At 45.0% G+C, this 17,228-nt stretch overlaps 2 protein-coding genes across 18 annotated transcripts in view; one reads left to right on the forward strand and one right to left on the reverse strand.

Annotated features, from left to right (window-relative positions):
* LOC8037651 (E3 ubiquitin-protein ligase TM129) overlaps nt 1-17,101 on the forward strand; it is a 32,635-nt gene extending 15,534 nt beyond the window's left edge. Inside the window, exon 5 of the mRNA XM_002405424.4 lies at nt 16,070-17,101. Within this exon, the coding sequence (XP_002405468.1) occupies nt 16,070-16,112 (43 nt within the window). The 3' untranslated portion in view covers nt 16,113-17,101. The remainder of the gene's footprint in view (nt 1-16,069) is intronic.
* The window catches only part of LOC8037643 (cyclin-J), a 34,035-nt gene continuing 18,091 nt past the window's right edge, over nt 1,285-17,228 (reverse strand). For 10 of the 17 annotated variants that reach the window (XM_029990803.4, XM_029990800.4, XM_040503790.2 and 7 more), the window contains one exon: nt 1,285-3,717. In XM_029990803.4, coding sequence (XP_029846663.2) covers nt 3,366-3,717 — 352 coding nt within the window. In that variant the 3' untranslated portion in view covers nt 1,285-3,365. Of the gene's footprint in view, nt 3,718-16,438; nt 16,828-17,228 lie in introns of those variants that run through there. The other 7 variants (XM_040503795.2, XM_040503791.2, XM_040503796.2 and 4 more) reach the window with 1 other exon arrangement.

A 17,228-nucleotide genomic window follows, 5' to 3' on the forward strand; every position in this document is an offset into this window, starting at 1 on the left:
CTTCGCTCCCTCAGGGCCGCGAGGCGGAGAAGACGCGCAGCCGTTCCCTCTCCTTCTCGGAGAAACATGACGTCAACATACCTGCCAAATGCGCCTCTTTTTGAAAAATACGGTCATCTGTTCGCTGTATGAGTGATGTTTTGGTGTTTGTAGCATCCCGTTGCACACTTTTGCCGCTTGTTTCGGGGAACCCAGATTTCGGTTCACCATCCCTTTAAGGGGGACTCTATTAAAAAAAAGTCAACTTCTGTACCACCTGCTTGATTTCAATCAAATATGCAGTGGAAGTTTATACGAGTGGCAAGCCCATCCCTGCCACATTTCATTATCCTATCTCAATTCTTAAACTTGTAATGAATGTTACAATATGGAAGAGAGTGTGTTCGCTTAAAAAAACTATTGTTTTAAAATAAAATAAAATTTGTCATTTTTATGTGCAATATTGCCACGCGCATTGCCGAGCGAGCGCGTGCGTGGCCGAGTGGTTAGCGTGCTTGACTGTCGCGCGAAGGATCTGGGTTCGATTCCAGGGAGCGGAATCATCTTTTATTTATTCTTTCTACATGGCGTTCTCGTAAGTTCGAGAACCTTCTCGTCCGATCCAGTTACGAATGTTCTACGAGCCGAACGTTCTGGGCCCAATGTTCCAGAAGTCCACGCGTGTACAAAAGGGGCTCCGCATGGCATGCTGGAGCCAGTCTCGCCCCAGCGCTCGATCCTGCGGTTTCGCCGACATCGACGCCCGCGACACTCTGCTGTTTTCTTCTCTTCCCTTTTTGTTTTGAGCACAAGTTCGCCCCATTAAACGTTTAGTTTCTTTAGTTATCTTTGCCTCATCAATTGTCATTCGTGACAATATAGTCATAGGAATACCCATAGCACATACCCAGCTGGTTATTTTGCTATATTGCATTGTTTTTCATAAGTAGAACTCCATAAGATTACTTTATTTTTTTTTCATGTCTGCACTTTTTTAGAAATGTAGTATTTTTTAGCATAAAAGAATGTTAAAGTAGAAAAACTAACCAGCCAGCATGTTCCTCACAAAATTCTATCCCAGAAAACCACCTAAGAATAATTCTCTATTGTGTAATAACAAAACAATAGTTTTCCTGAAGTGAACTTTATGCCGAAAAGTGGAACGGAGAAAAATGCATTGAAAGTGCTCGAACCCCTACCTTTTCTTTAGCATCGGTGGATAGAAAATAATTTATAAAGAACTATGCAGTGTAAACTAATGAAACTTTGTGGGAATACTCTCTAGATGTTGGTGGATGTAAATATGACATTTTTTCAAAATCAACTTTTTTGCAGAAATTGTTTTTGTGGGTAGTGTCCCCCCTTAAAACATGTAATAAATAAGGATAATGAAGCTGGTATTGGTAGTTTCACTCTGCCAGCTCTTTATTTAAAGAAACTGTTTGCACAATTCTAATGGGCCCCCAATTCTAATGCGCAGGCAGACTTGGCTTTCAGATAAATAAAAAGTAAATTGCTGCCGATTCTCCCGCGCAGTTAAAATAATGAAGATTGACCACATACTTTATGAAATGCATGCCGACACAAAAATAAATGCCGTGCACTAGTCCGACGATGGTTCTTCGCTGTTCACAGAAATAATTAATACTTGCTTTGGTCTAAAGCGTTTTAAGTGCCGCGCTTCCTGCGCATGCACGAGTGCACGGCCGTCGCCTCTGGCAGGGTCGTCTTTCAAACGACACTTTGCGAGCTCGTCGGGTGGCTGGGATTGCGAGGCCACGCAGTGCTGCTCCGTTGTTATCTTTTTCCGCCAGCGTGATGCCCTTTCGTTTAAATAAAGCCTCCTATACTAAGTCTCATTCTACGATGGACTAAAGCTCAATGCTACAGGCCGCCGGGTCCAATCATGAGCCTGTTAGAAATAACGTGGTATATTTGCTTCGTCGTGCGTATCAGTGCGCCAAGACGCGTCATTCGGAGTCCAGTGTTTCGTCTGCTTATCGAGCCCTCACGGCGGCTCCATCTGCTTCTTAGGTTTTTGCTCTACTTACACCTGCGTTCCCAGTTCCTTGCCACAGCACGTATGGTCGCGGCATTCAAGGAATCTCGACTGCTGATCCATCTGCGTGTGCTTCGTCCGTGCCGGCATCGGCCTCGCACCTCATACCTACCTCCGTTATCGCTAGGATTGGATTGTTATGGCTAATTAGAAACGACTTTATGTCAGTGTTGCCTGCGTGCACTCCAACTTCTCCAAAGAGTTGACATGTTTACGAAATATGGTAGGAAATATTCCTACTAGGAATATTTCTGAAGCTAAATACCATGTACCTTTACCACACCAATATAAAAAAGCGCGCTTACACAACAGAGAACCATATGCGTAAGTTTAGTGCTCTTTGTACTCTGCGTATCAAAATTTCTCTTGCGCACTCTTGCAATGTGGATGCAAGCTTTTATGAGGTAGTGCTCCTCCCGTCAGCCTTTAGGCCCTAGTCCATCGTGGGGTGAGACGGAGTATAGTAGATTTTTTTTCCCCCCGTTTTAAGACGACGGACACGACTCCATGTGAGTCCGTAGACACGAGAGAACGTACATGATACGGATACCAAAATGGCAAACGTAAACAAACGGTCACAATGGCGATTGGGCTAGCCGCCTTATATTGAGCACCGAGTTTTTCTTGAGTTGAACAGAGTATGCAAACATAGAACAAACGAACGTAGCACCGCTTGAGAGTTGACAGTTGACATCCTCCTTCTTCTCCTCCTTCCCACACGCACAATCAGCAGACTACGCGTCCCGGGAGGGCATTTTTGCTTTTGTAGTTTTGTTTTCTCCTGGAAATGGCCTGAAAATCTCCCAGAGCGCCGCACCCGAAATGTAGCTCTTTTGATCTTTTCTTTTCACGCGCGGGAGTATTTTCTTTTTTTTCTTTTTCCGAAAGCTGATTTTGAGTGTTTGTTGTAACAGTATAATGCTTTGAAAAATGGTTGTTTTATCTGGACCAATTTTAATGGGTGGGGCCCTGAATTCCTTTATTTTCTGAAAGCTGGTCATTATAACTGATAGGTTGTTATATGTGGAATTGTTATAAATGGGTTTGACCTAATACTTACGATACAAAAAATATTCAACGGGTGGTAGGGAGGAGAACGGTGATACCCAGGAAGATTAATGAATTCCATGGACACTCCGTCACAAGCATTGAACAAACGCTTTTGCCGGGATTCACTCAACACTTCTAGATTCACTTCAGTCAAGCAATTTAAAAACTGTGGCACTGTGCATTTCAACGTCTGATTACCAGATTATTCGAGATAAAGTCTGCGGGGCTTTATCTTGAACAGAGGTGGGCCAACCGTTCAGGGTAAAGTTGAGCACTTTCACCACAATTCGATAGCTTGTGACGGGAAGCAGTTCCGCGTCGGAGACCGCACGTACCGACGTGTCTTTGTTTGGGTCGCTGGAAGCAAGGTCTGAAAACAAGCGCAATGGAGCATCTGCATTGCTGTGTTCCTCGGACTTCCGGTACACAATGTCGTAGTCGTACGAGAAAAGTAGATATGCTGTTGGGACCGAGTTCTCCAGGCAGGATCAGGCACGGCCAGGCCGGGACAGGAACCGAAGGATGATTCCAGGCAGGAACATCGGGAGACAGGAGGGCATTGTCTGAGAGTACACTCTTGCAGCTCCTTTTGAAGAGTCACATGGCCCCATCTCCTCAGTAAGGAGTCCCTGCAGTGAATGGTAGCGAAGCATACATTTGAGGAGTCTGAGCCTCGCCCAGGGGGGCTATGTAGCACTTTTTGCACTCCCAGGATACTAGGGAGAAGGAAGTGACGTCAACAACGCAGCAAATGCAGATTGGATGTTGATTTTGTTTTCTTCTGTCAACATCCAATCTGCGTTTGCTGTAGTCGTTAACGTCACTTCCTTCTTCTAAGTCTCCTGGGAGTGCAAAAAGCACAACATAGCACCCCAGGTCTCTTTTCCTCGCGCACATGCCCGTTTCACACCAGCATACGTCCATGCACCGCCTATCGGTTCAGTTTTAAACATTAACCCTCAGGTGCATGCTCAGAACCATATACTTAAAAACAACTCGATGCCAACTGTCGAGACAAAGAAAATGCACACACACGCAACATTTAACTCGTCGAGGTTGCTGTGTAGAAGAAACAGAATGTTGTCAACATGGATGGATTCAGACTGTTTTGCCTCTCTAAAATTAATGCCCGCTAATGAGAAGTCTCTCTCCATTGGTGCACTTGATGCTGGGGTGGCGTGCACAAACTGTGCTGCAAGAGTTAGGTGTGGAAGCTCGTACTGGCGCAAGTTCCAACACTCCAGAGAATTCTATTCAGTCTCCTTGATCTACCGTGAAGAAGTCACTTGCAGACTTGTACTTTCTTGTGGCTTGTACGTTTTAGGTTTTCTTTGCTCAAAGAACATTTTCCGCTCTGCCAAACAAGAACACGTTTACCCGGGACGACTGATGCTCCTGCATTCTTTACTTTTTCTAGGGACAGCATTTTTGGCGAGAAAGAATGTTCTAGCGATCTTCGGTGAGAATCAAATCTTTCTTGACGTAAAGAACAATTTTCTCCGTGATTGGCACCTTGTATCTAAGAGAGTAGTTCTCTGTTGTAGGACATTTGATGCTGTATTTCAAAGTATCGCTGACTAATTCACTTTGCACTGTATGTTTGCACACGTTTATGGGCTACCTCGGCAAAAATGTAGATGCTGACACGCAGATATCTGCACCCGATTTGCATCCGCAGCCCCTGGAATCCGCATCAAATCCGCAATCCGCCAAATCTGATACATTTTTATCCGCATCCGCCAGTTTACTGCGGATATCTGCGGATATGCAGGGCTCTATTGATATGCATGGCCCCAGTGGTAACGGGGGTGCATGAGTTAAGAAATGGCAGCGAATTTAGGATGAAGTTGCCACAGGGTAGTAGTTTTACTCTCACTTACAAACTATTCAATACAATCAACTCAAAAGGGAATTATTTGTATCGGTCTTATAGCCACTTCACTCAGAAAAATGACCGGATGACGCCTAGAAAGATGATAGTGCATTTTCACATGACTATACGCCATTTTTCTGTTAAAGGTTGGTGAACCTTAGCCTTGGCCTCAGAAGTTGTGTACTGTACTGGGAAAGCCAAGGACACGAGCGCGTGGTTCTTGAAAGAGCAAAATTTCACCGAAATCAAATTTGGGGAATGTAGTTTGAAGTCGGGAGTTGCACTTTCCTCGGAAAGTGCCAGAAAAAAAATACTTTAAGTAAAATACAAGTACATTCTCGGAGAATGAAAGCATTTGATTGTGTTCCGCATCTTCGCTTACTAACGGAGCTCTCTGCACTCAAAATAAACGTTAGCGTCATTTCATGGATTCACAATTTTCGTCACGAATACAGTTTTCAGTTGTGAGCAGTCACGAATCTGGTTTCTGCAACGTTACGTCAGGAGTACCCCAGGGGTCGGTCCTCGGCCCTCTCCTTTTTCTAATATTTATTAATGATGTCCCTCAATCCATTTTCTCCAAAGTGCGTCTTTTCGCAGACGATTGTGTATTATACCGACCAATTGCTTCTCCGGACGACCATGTGCTCCTTCAGAATGACTTGTCTACCATAATGAATTGGTGTTCCGACTGGCAGATGAGTCTAAATTATTCAAAGTGCAAACTCATACGTTTCAGTCGTAAGCGCTCTGTTTCATCATGCATATATTCTCTCGGCACCCAACCCATTGAAGACGTCCCATCATACAAGTACCTTGCCCTTGGTGTACTCCTTACCTCCGATTTATCCTGGGCCGCTCACATTGAATCCATTTCACTCGCCGCATCAAAAACTTTGGGATACATCCGAGGCTGCCTACACTCTGCTCCTCCGAATGTTTTGTCTTTTAGCCCACCAGACCTGTTTGCTCGAAGCACTAACCGCGGCTAAAGTTAGCCGCAGTACCTAGGAGAGGGATTTTTAAATCACGTGACTGGCTCGGTAGGGATGCGGGGAAACATGGCGGTGCTCCAGTGAGTGAGCGCCGCTCGCTTTGGAAATAATATGTCGTTGTAGCTGCAATATCGGGCGCGTTAGGCAGCAAGGAATGGTGCTGGAGGCTTTCGCTTTGCCTTACCTCACTTAAACCGCAAAGCATGGGCAATACATCGCCGCATTTTTTAAAGAGTGTTTCGATTCTGGGCATTCCTAAGCCTAAATGAACACGGTTGTCGGCATGGCAGCGTCTTTGGAAAGCGGATTGCCTTGACTCAATCGGCCAGGTATTGATAGCACACAAAAGCAGACAGCGTCCCAACAGACTTTCTTCTAAATTATCCAAGCATCGCGAGGAGAATGCTGGAAGTGTAATTCTACCAAATACTTTATTCTACGGTCCACGCACGCTGGCCTTCCTCTTATAAATGATTCGAAGTAAAAAAATCATAATAAGGCTTTAACGAACGCGCGTGCAAGGCAAAATTTGTTTTATACTTTTTGCTTTAGAACGGTTACTACTGCAGACGCCAGCATGTGCGACGCGTGCAACTACAGTCGTAGCATGCACCTAGAGCCACTCGATATGGCAGCGTAGCTGCCAGAGTAGCACCACGCTTTTCCCTGTGCCGCCTCTCACCGCGATTGGTCACACGCGGTACCATAGCAACGAGCTGAGCTGGCTCGGTTTCCGTAGCAACCGAGTGACGACTCGTCACGTGACCTCTCAAGAGCCGTGATCTCATCGGTAAGACGGCAGCGCCCAGAGTTGGTGGATGCGAGTTTGTTCGGTGCGCGGATTCGTGATGTGCCGCAGCTTGCCGACGATTTAGGGCTCCTTCATGCTTTCTGACGTAGGTATAACGTGAAGACCTGAAAGAATGATACTTTATACCCTCTCTGTGCAAGATCGCTCTGGATATTAGCACCTGTGCGACAGCATCATTAATATCGAATTAGCGGTGCTTGGGTTTCCAGATGTGTTTGAGGATCGATAAGATATTTAGCATGCAATTTTCGCATTCTCTTAGCTTTATTTGAACGTTGAAGTGTCTGAGAATCGATGCGAAATCTATGCGTCGCATGTTGGGCCTTGGGGAATTTGTTTCAGCCCCAGGTAACCGCATGATCACAAACCTTTAGCGAGGAAGCTCCTGCAATGTTTACGTTTTGTACTAATCAACCAGGGAACCTGGGTTCAATCCCCACCCCTGCCCGTTTCGATCTGGATGAGCATCGTACCGGCCTGCGGTTGTGTATCACTACTGCGTGGTGCACGTTAAAGACCTATAGAGCTAGCGGTTCCACTGCATTGGCTAAATTGCTCATCTACACCGAGTGACTCGTCGCAACTTTGAAATGGCTGACCAAGTACATGCTGTATAAATATTCACACAACTCCCAAGTATACTAATCAATGATTTTACGATATGCGCAGCGCAAGTTCGTCTGCTTTTTTTTAGTAGGGGTCGTGGTTACGTCAGAATGCCGAGCTCTGATTGGTTCTGAATAAAGAATAGTGGGTAGACCTCAAGGCAGCTTGCTTTTAGGTCTGCCCACTCTCCTTCAGTCGGAGCCACTCAGATCTCGGCCTTCTGACGTCACTATAACCCCTGCAGAAAGAAGCAGACGAACTTGTGCTCCACATAGCTTTTAGGATAATATTTTCGCATTTTTCTAGCTTCCTTTGAAAGTATGAATTTCTGAGAATCATAACGAAATGTATACGGCGTGTGTAGGGCCTAGGGGAAATTGTTTCAGCCCTGGGTCACCGAAGAATCACAGCATTTTTTAGCGAAGGAAGCTCCTGCGATCTTTAACCTTTTTTACTAATCGCCAATTTTACGAATTGGCAGTTCTGAAGATTTCGATATAACTTGCTTTCGTTGCAATAGCTTGCATTTGATCGCAGTGTTTTTTTGTTTTTTGTTTTGTTTTGTTTTTCAAGTGAAAAGCTGGCGTTTGCTCAAGTGACGTATGTGAAATGTCCTGCTATATGACAATGCATCAACACATGCTATTAAACTTAGATGCTCAGATGTGTGTTCGTCTTTGTAATTAACAAGTTACAGACGTATTTATTTCTTACGAATGTAATATTTATTTTCTGTAGCTGGGCCTGTTTTGTGCTCCTTAATGTCAGGGTGCTATAACGTTATCATCATGTGTGTATGGTTCTAATTATCCTCTTTACAATGCCTACAAAGGCCAAAATGACGTCAGTCGACCCCAACTCACGCATTGAACATGAAAACTGCGTCGCTCGGATGTATGCGCTCGTCAGCATTGTCAACATTCGTCCATGAATATTTGAATTCGCGTTTCTGGCGAATGAGTGCCCTGACAGAACTTATCATTACTTGCGAATGCCAAGTTCTACGGTGTGCTTAAAAAGCACGGTGAAAGCTTGGGGTCATCGCACCGGTGCCCTAGCATGTCACGACTGCGTGATTTCACAGTTCTCTTCCGAGTTGAGGATTACAGGTAAGGAAGAAGAAGTTTAAAAATAATTTCGTGGCCACTTTAACACGGATATGTGTGCTACACCAGATAAAAATATTGACTTTTTGAATGCCGGTAAACTTCCGAACGACCATTTGGCCTGTCGGCAAGAACACCTCATATCCGGCGTCCGTCTCTTTTGATGGCGTCAACAATTCCCTAGAGACTACCATGCCGTCCTTCTTGGTTGAACCCCGTCGACGTTGCTCCTCACCAGTCGGTGAGAAAACCTCATCTTGAAAGGATGATCGGTTCTTGAAGAAGTATGATGCTAAACATATAAACTCTCTCACTATAGGGTAGTCGAGCAGCAGTCATGTTCCGAGCCAATCGTCCGGTCGCGGCCGGCGCAATCGGATTTCGTTCAATCGGAGTAAACTCCGAAAGTATGAGGACGGTACGTTCGTCCCATGAAGCGGCCACCATCCCGGCGGCGCCGAAAACCACTCGCCTTGTCCGTGCACGTACAATACCACAGCAGCTCTCGTCGTCCGACAGTCCCTGGGCTGCAAATCGTCTCACTTTTCAGAAAAAACGGGCACCGTTCCTCCAGAGGTTCTTGCCGTACCGCGATGCCAAGCGTCTTATACCACTTTTCAATGAACGAATGGAAATATCAACTAGACTACAAAGGTTGCCTCCCGGCGTCGCTAGAAGCTCGGTTACCATGGCAACCTCCCAGGCCCAAAATGGAAATCACTATCAGCGCTTCTGACGTCGTGCATCTAGATAATTTTGCGTCGTGTCGCTACTCTGGCAGCTACGCTGCCATATAGAGTGGCTCTACATGCACCTCGGTGCTTGGATAATTTAAAAAAAAGGTCTGTTGGGTCGCTCTCTGCTTTTGTGTGCTATCTAGGGGTGTCGCGAACCGGCAGAAGTTCGAGTTCGACCAGGTTCAAATTTTTCGAACTTTTAGTGCAAAATTCGACGAACCTTGTATTGAGGTTCGACTCGTGTGCGCATGCGTGACAGGCTGGCCAGTTGGCTTCAGATTGGATGGTGATGGCTAAGGGATGAATTAAGGGCAGCGCTGATTGGTTATTTCAGTTAATATAGTTAAAAAAAAATTAAGGTATTAACTTCTTCAGTGATTAGAATTAGTTTCTTTTAATTGCAACTGTTTTCAAAATAAAATAACCCTTTGTATTAAAAAAATTCTCCAAACCTAGACATGCTTGTATCAAGGTCTGGCCACAGTGTCCACAAAGTCGAACCGGTCAAATCTGGTGAAAAGTTTGAAGGTTCGTCGAACCGGTTCGAACCAGTCGAACCCCGAAAGTTCGACCTAAAAATTCGGTTCGACAAAAGTTTGCGACACCCTAGTGCTATAAACAATCCGCTTTCCAAAGACGTTGCCATGCCGACAATTATCGCGTTCATTTAGGCTTAGGAATGCCCAGAATCGAAAGACTATCTAAAAATTGCGGCGATGTCATTGCCCATGCTTTGCGGTTTAAGTGAGCTAAAGCAAAGCGAAAGCCTTCTGCACCATTCGTTGCTAACGCGCCCGATATTGCAGCTACAACGACATATTATTTCCAAAGCGAGCGGCACTCACTCACCTAGGCACCGCCATGTTTCCCCGCATCCCTACCGAGCCAGTCACGTGATTTAAAAAAATCCCTCTCCTAGGTACTGCGGCTAACTTTAGCCGTGGTTAGCACTTCGAGCAAACAAGCCCAGACATTCGTCCAACCAAAACTTGAGTACGCCGCCATCTGGAGCCCTCACCAAATCTACCTTACCACCCAACTTGAAGCCATTCAAAATCGTGCCGCTCGCTACATACTCTCTGTATGCGATCATACTGCTAGCGTTACGGCTCTAAAGTCTCAATTAAACCTAACTTCATTAGCTACCCGCCGTAAATGCTTGCGTCTCTGCCTATTTCCCAAAATATTCCCCCATCATCGGGACATTAGATCGATGCTTTTACAACCTCCTCCCCGATCCTCTCGTAGATTAACAAACTCTAACCGTGTGCAGCGCATATCTCTGAATCCACTAACGTATTTAATGACTCATTTTTTCCCCTAGCGATTTCAGAATGGAATGTACTACTACCTAAGTGCATCGCCTTAACAATGTGCCCGGACGCTTTCCGTTCTTCCTTGGTTTTGCATTTTCAAGGGGAATAATTACTGCCTGTTTGCTCTCTACTTTTGGTTCCCTGGTGGCAGTGTTGCCAGACAGAGAAAAAAAAAGTCAGCAGATTGATGCCCAAAAAGTCAGTAGATTTCAACGAGGTAGATTTGCACAAAAATCAGTAGATTCTATGAAATCTGTGTTTTGCTATTTCCATTAAACCACACTTAAAAGAAATAGAGTAACAAATAACATGGTAATAAACACAAATAAAAATTAAAAAAAAAAAAAAAAACAAGACCAGTTTTTGAGTAATTCTTTATGGAGGACAAAGTAAAATGGCACTGTGAATGTTTTTTTTTTGTTTATTTATCAGCATTGACTAGTGTTACGATTTCGAGAATTATTAGTTGAAATCGAGACTGAACCACTTTTGGGTGGGTCCTCTGCAAGCTGCCATCTTTCCTTACTGGGCTGTGGAAGGTTTTTGACGCAACGCTGTGGGCACGGAGCCCTGTTGAGGCTACGCGTATCGTCTGCTACGGGCTTATTTCTTTATTCCCTAGCTCAAAGTTTGCGTTCAAATGTGGAGAAACTTAATTTGTTAGCTTTTTAAGCCACCGAGAAATAACATTATATAAATTTCTCTCCAGAGCCTGCCAAATAAAAGGAAAGAACCGCAATTTGGATGTCGATCCCACGCATTCCGCCGGGCGAATGAATGAAAATGGCGGCCCTCCGCTCAGCTGGGAGCAGCCGAGATTTCACGCGCATGCGCTCACGCCTCTCGCTCTGCGCCCCAGGCTGATTGGCTCACTCGGGAGGGAGACGTTACGGCGGCAAAATCATAGACTGGCCAAACTCTCCCCATATATGGCTCTAGCCCGGATGTCACCGTCGAACCTGCTGTGGGTGAATCGGGTGAATAGATAGATCAATATACGGCTAAGTCACTCGAATAGGACGGGCTTCTGGGCCATCTAGTCAGTGCTTCATTCTTAATTCTGGGAGAATATGAGTTTCCTTTGATGGGCGACCCTGGGAACTGAAGGAGCCAAATAGTAAATTTTAATATGTGTACTAAACAAAAGTCAGATTTTCTGTTTTTTCAGTGAATCAGTAGACCCGGAACGAAATCAGTAGATCTACTGATAAATCAGTGGACCTGGCAACACTGCCTGGTGGATTATTACTGAGTGCGCGTTTGTTGATGAAATAGTTGTTGTTTTTTCATTTTTTGTTGCTGTTTCATTGTTTCTTTCGTTGACTGATATGTGATTGACCCCCCCCCCCCCCCCCCCCCCCTTATGTAATGTCCCCGAAAGAGGACCTTTAAAGGGTAAATAAATGAATGACGGAATGAAGTAAAGTTAGAGTTTTCTAAGCATATTTGGAAGTAGTACTTAAAAGTACTTCCCAACACTGATTAAAGTGACCACTTGTGCAACAGGCACAGGGCTGGTGGTGCAAAAATGTAGATAAGATCATCATCCCATCCATTTTTTTCACACCACCAGTTTTGCACTTCCTACATAAGGGGTAGCTTTAGAGCACCACTGTGCTTCCCACACGCCCCAAATCTTTTTACAATGGAGCTCTCAAGGGCTAGTTTCCCCAGGATCGTGTCCGGTATCAAACAAATGTCGACACCCGTGGTCGACACAACACTTTGGTTGCCACCGTCGCTCATAGATGGCGGTGGCTGTCCAGAGTGTTGTGTTTGCCGCCGTCACTCATAGATTGCGGCAACCTTTCCAGCCTCGGCAACCAGAGAACTGGTTGCTGCCGTCGCTCATAGATGGCGGTAGCATTTCTGCGGAGGAAGAAGAGCGGGAACGGAACGAGCGGCGATGAGTGCAGCAGCAGCGCGAATGGTTCCGCAACCGCCGCAACCGCCGCGAGGCCGCCATCGCCTAAAGTTCCACTGCACACTGCATTGAGCGCTTCAGATTCCCTTGCGAAAGAAGAGCAGATCGCTCGCCTGGAAAGCCACCTCCGAGAACAGAAGCTACAGCTACGCTACTCTTCCTTCTTCACCAGAGTGAAAAGGCTGAAAGTTTTTCAAATTCACTGATTTAGTGGGTTTTGGTGATGCTCACCAAGTTTCTAATTGAAATCATGTTTAACTTCGCTAATTAAAAGGATAATGAACAAATTTGAGTTAAATTTACTTTTTGTGACCATTAGCCCCCTATGTTATGTCCCCCTCGCTGTACAACTCACCTGCACAGCCCACATTAGTGTAGCTTTAATGGCTTTTTTTTTTTTTTTTTTCAACAAATCTGGAGAGGCTGCAAAACTACTGCGGCAGGTTTTGAGTGGGTGCATCTTCCAAGAATAATTGCACAGGTACTACAAAATGCTACTTTGTGCTATGAATTACAGAACAATTCTGAGTTGCATTTTAATCCGTGCATAACCACGATATATTGAAAACTCGACAGAACTCCACTTTAAAAGAATGAAGCAAATATGCCCCATTTCCGTTATTCTTGCAAATGAGATTGCACAATGAATATTTATCTTATTTTTTCAAGTTTCACAATCACACTGGTGCCACAAAAGCCAGATTCATGAAAGCATATCGCAACAAAACAAGAGTACGACATATCCAGAGGGAAAATCCATGCTCACAAACCAAAATGATCTGCTGACCACTAATTGCAAAAAGAAAAAAAAAAAAAAAATTGCAAACGCTCACACAGTGCACTGCAGTTGAAAGCTCTTGCTTTATTGGAAAATGTGCTTTAGGGGATTTGCTTTTAGTCAGTGGGTTTGAGGATGTTTGCTTTAGTTGCTTTGCTAGTATTAGTTGGTCGAGGTGTTCTTTGGGATATATGTGCCTAAGAGTCGAGGTCCCTTTGCTGTTTACTGTGTGGGCCCAAACTGAAGAGAAAGGTGTAGCAAATTACTACTTGCAAGGTAAGTAATTTTTCTAGCTATATTTTGCAAGGAGAGACAGGTGTCATACATTGTATAAGAAAAAACTAGTTGAAAAGCACTGGAACTCGCTGAACCAATTGCAACATGTTGTGGCAAAATGAATACACCTAACACAAAGAGTGCTTTCTTTTAGCACCTCTCTTCCTTGTTCTTTTTCTAGGTACCACCAATGTTAGCGCTTACGATTTGCCGCGCTCTGCTTCAGTCTTTACCCTCGTAGAACGAAAAATTTTGTCGGCCTCGTGGAGTTTGTTTTAAAGGGATGCTGAACCGAAATTTGGATTTCAGAAAATAAGGTAGCAGGGGTGTATAACCGGATGCCAGAAACCCCAAAACACCACTCATAAAGCAATATCTCGAATGGATGACCATATTTTTGGAAAATAAGGATGCGATTGAGTGAGAATCACGACGTTGCGTCTCCTGCAGAATAGTTGAGGAGGAGGGGAAACGGCCTTGCTTCCTTCCCTCTTTGAGTCCTCGTGGAGTCAACGCGAGATGAGGGGGAAACGAGAATCGCGACGTCACGGGCTTTTTTTGGTCTTGTTCAAGCGTGCTCTTCTTTCACAAAAATATGACCATCCGTTGAAAATATGGCTTTGGGACTGATTCTTCCGGGTTTCTTGCACCCCACCTAGTGCTTCCGCATTGTTTTCTGAAATCAAAATTTCGGTTCAGCATCCCTTTAAAGGCATTTGACTGTATGTGCATAATTAAAAGTACCGTAAAATCCCGTAAGGGTGCCCGCCCAAAATGAAGAAATAAATAGTGAAAAACATGAGGTTGGCTATCTTTGGGAATGAGACAGCAAAACTTTATCAAAAATTAATGGTACACACAGGGGCTCCTGCTACAAACCATGTGACACGGGAGCTGATACGTAGTGCAGATCGAGGACACAGCGAATTCGCGTGTCACAACGCGATAAACACGCGGGATTTCGCTACAAACTCCTGTGTCGAGGAAAAAGATACTGTGGATGCAGCAGATTTGTAGTCCACGGTGTGACAAACACGCAAAAACCAGCTAGCTTGCATGCCACAGAAACCTATATTGTGAAAAAAAAAAAAAAAAAAAAAAAAAAAAAAAGCAGGAACTTGCTGTGAACTTGCATGTCACGGGAACCAGATAGCGCAGTCGATGTGATTCCCGTTGAACATTGGATGATGTCCAACGGGAATGGGGGGGTAGGCAGCGTTTCATAATTTAGACGGAAAAACAGGATGAACAATCTCTCGGGGGAGGGCGGCCCTTACAGAATTTTACAATAGTAAAATGCATGAAGCATTTTTTTTTTTACCACTAAGACACCCCAAATATAGAACTTGAGCTCATAGTTGTGGGAAGCGACTCTCGTGTATGCCGATAGTCATTGGCACTGGCCCTCTGCTGTGTTGGCTCAGAAATTCATGCAACCTGGCTGCAAAAACTGCCTGAGGCAGAGTCTTGACACCAGAACCTAGCGTTTCGTGCCAAAAACGTGGACAATTTCTTTGGGATCTCAATGTCACTTAGGGCAACTCCAGTCAACAATTTTTTAATTTGTTATTGACTGTTTTCAGCTGAGGCAGTGTCCCTGAATTAAAAGGTATAATTTTTTTACAGCCGAGCTGTTCAGGGCTAGTTTCCTCAGTATCATGTCTGCAGGCAAACAAATGTTGACACAAAACTAGGCAGCTACCGCCATCTATGCGCGACGGCGGCAACCTTTCCAGCCTTTCCACTCTGGTTTTTACCAGAGTGGAAAGGCTGAATTTCTCTAGGCGTCGTCCTTGAGTTCGTCCGAGAGGTTGTTTTTGAGGTCTTCCTAGAAGTCATTCTTGAGCTTGTCCTAGACGTCGTCCCAGAGGTCATCCTAGAAGTTGTCCTTGAGGTCGTCCTAGACGTCGTCCTGTAGGCATCGTCCTTGAGGTCATCCTCTAGGCATCATCCGAGATGTCTTGAAGATAACAGCTTTGCTGGTCCTCCATCTTCACGTGAAGTGGAAGGTCTCTACATTTTTTTTAAAATTGTGTGTAGATAAATATTACGGCTGAAAGTTTGGTTTTGGGCATCTACGGCAAAACCGAAACTATCCGCTAGAGCGGTGGCAACACCGATCATCAGCCGTACGGCCACAATGTGACGTCACACTGGTGCTGCGGTACGCAATAGAACCAATCGACCGCTGCTCCACCGCGACGTGACATCACAAAGGGTGCTGCACCAGTGTTCCTTAGCAAAAAGCTGACCCGCTTGCCACCCGCTAAAGAGCAGCTGGTCGCATGTTTAAAATCTGTTTTAGTGCAGTATGTGGCTTCACTTTGACGTAATATTTCGTGCCACTAAATCGATGCCAGTCGTTTATTTTGGTTTCGTTCTCGACGTGAATGATGATTTTAGTGCTTCTCGGGATGCTTCTATACCTTACAAACTTCTTGGCCAAGTTGTTGCAAGGCGAGTCCTTTGTGAATTTGACCTTGGTTTTTGTCCCTTCCCCCCCGAGTCTTACCATTGTGTCCTGTTTACAAAGGAGTTTCTTTAACTCTGGCCTCGCAGGTCGATGTTCTGCATGCTTGACGTGTCGCTCGTGGAAACCTAAATCAACTCTGGCTGCACCGCAACGGCAATCCTCCCCCAGACCAGAGACGCCCCTTCGAACGAACTACAGAGTGAGCGCCAAGAGGCATTTCGTGATAAGTTGGATTTTTGCCTAACTTGAGCCGCATTAAAGGCACCTCCAGATCTGCTATTTTGCAATGTGCACACGGTACTGCAGCGTGTGTCGACTGCTCGTTCCAGAGCCAAAAGTGATGTGTTTGTTAATGCACAAAAGCGCTTTTCTTTCTCTCCAGCACCTCCATCCCTCAAACATCTAAAAGACCACTACATCGCCTACTTTGTCTTTCATTCTTTATCACGAGACACTTTGAAGCATCTGGGCCAGGGTTTATTAGGTCACTTTTTTTTTTCTGTACTTTTAGCAAGAGTCATCTGCAACCAGTGTAGGGCTTTTCTTTTGCCAAGTTTAACTTAAATTAGCTTACTGCACACAGTGGCTGGAAACTTCTCAGGTACATTGGTCCCTTCTCGCAAGGAACAATAAATTCATTGAGGCAGGTCACAAGCGATGATGCTGCCTCTACAGGGCATGAGCAACATCCGAGATGGTTGGCACAATGGATGGACACTGCAAGAACTGTTCCGGATCTAGTCATGTGTCCCAGAGAGCGGGCCATGTGTACTTCCCCTTCTGCCCCACACTTCTACGCTTTTCTTCCCAACGCCTGGTCGCGTCATCGTCGTCGTCCCGAACACTGCAACAAATGACGAAAAGACCACAGTGTCACGATCCCTCGGGGACGACATGGAATCTCACTAAGAAAAACCGTCTCCTTTCCAAGCCCCTGGGTCTTTGGCCATGCTGCACTAAAGGACAGCAAGCGTCTTCATTCGGCCGAAACTTCAGCCAGAAAAGGGAGCGTTGTCTCCATTGTTGCCGCAACTTTCTTTCTTTTCTTTTTTTTTGTTACAAAATTGTGAAATTGGTTTATTTTCAGAACTGAAAAATAAATGCATTCTCCCGCTGCACATGTTCCAGATGGTTATTGTTGGCTACCTCCTATATTCTTGCTTTTTGCTCCCTCTTCAGAGCTTGCCTTCTTTGTATTTGTTGAAATGCCTATCCATTAGTAAAATATTTTGTGAAGATGCTCGA

Source organism: Ixodes scapularis, unplaced genomic scaffold (assembly GCF_016920785.2).
Source record: "Ixodes scapularis isolate PalLabHiFi unplaced genomic scaffold, ASM1692078v2 PGA_scaffold9__187_contigs__length_104089568, whole genome shotgun sequence".
Taxonomy (NCBI): domain Eukaryota; kingdom Metazoa; phylum Arthropoda; class Arachnida; order Ixodida; family Ixodidae; genus Ixodes; species Ixodes scapularis.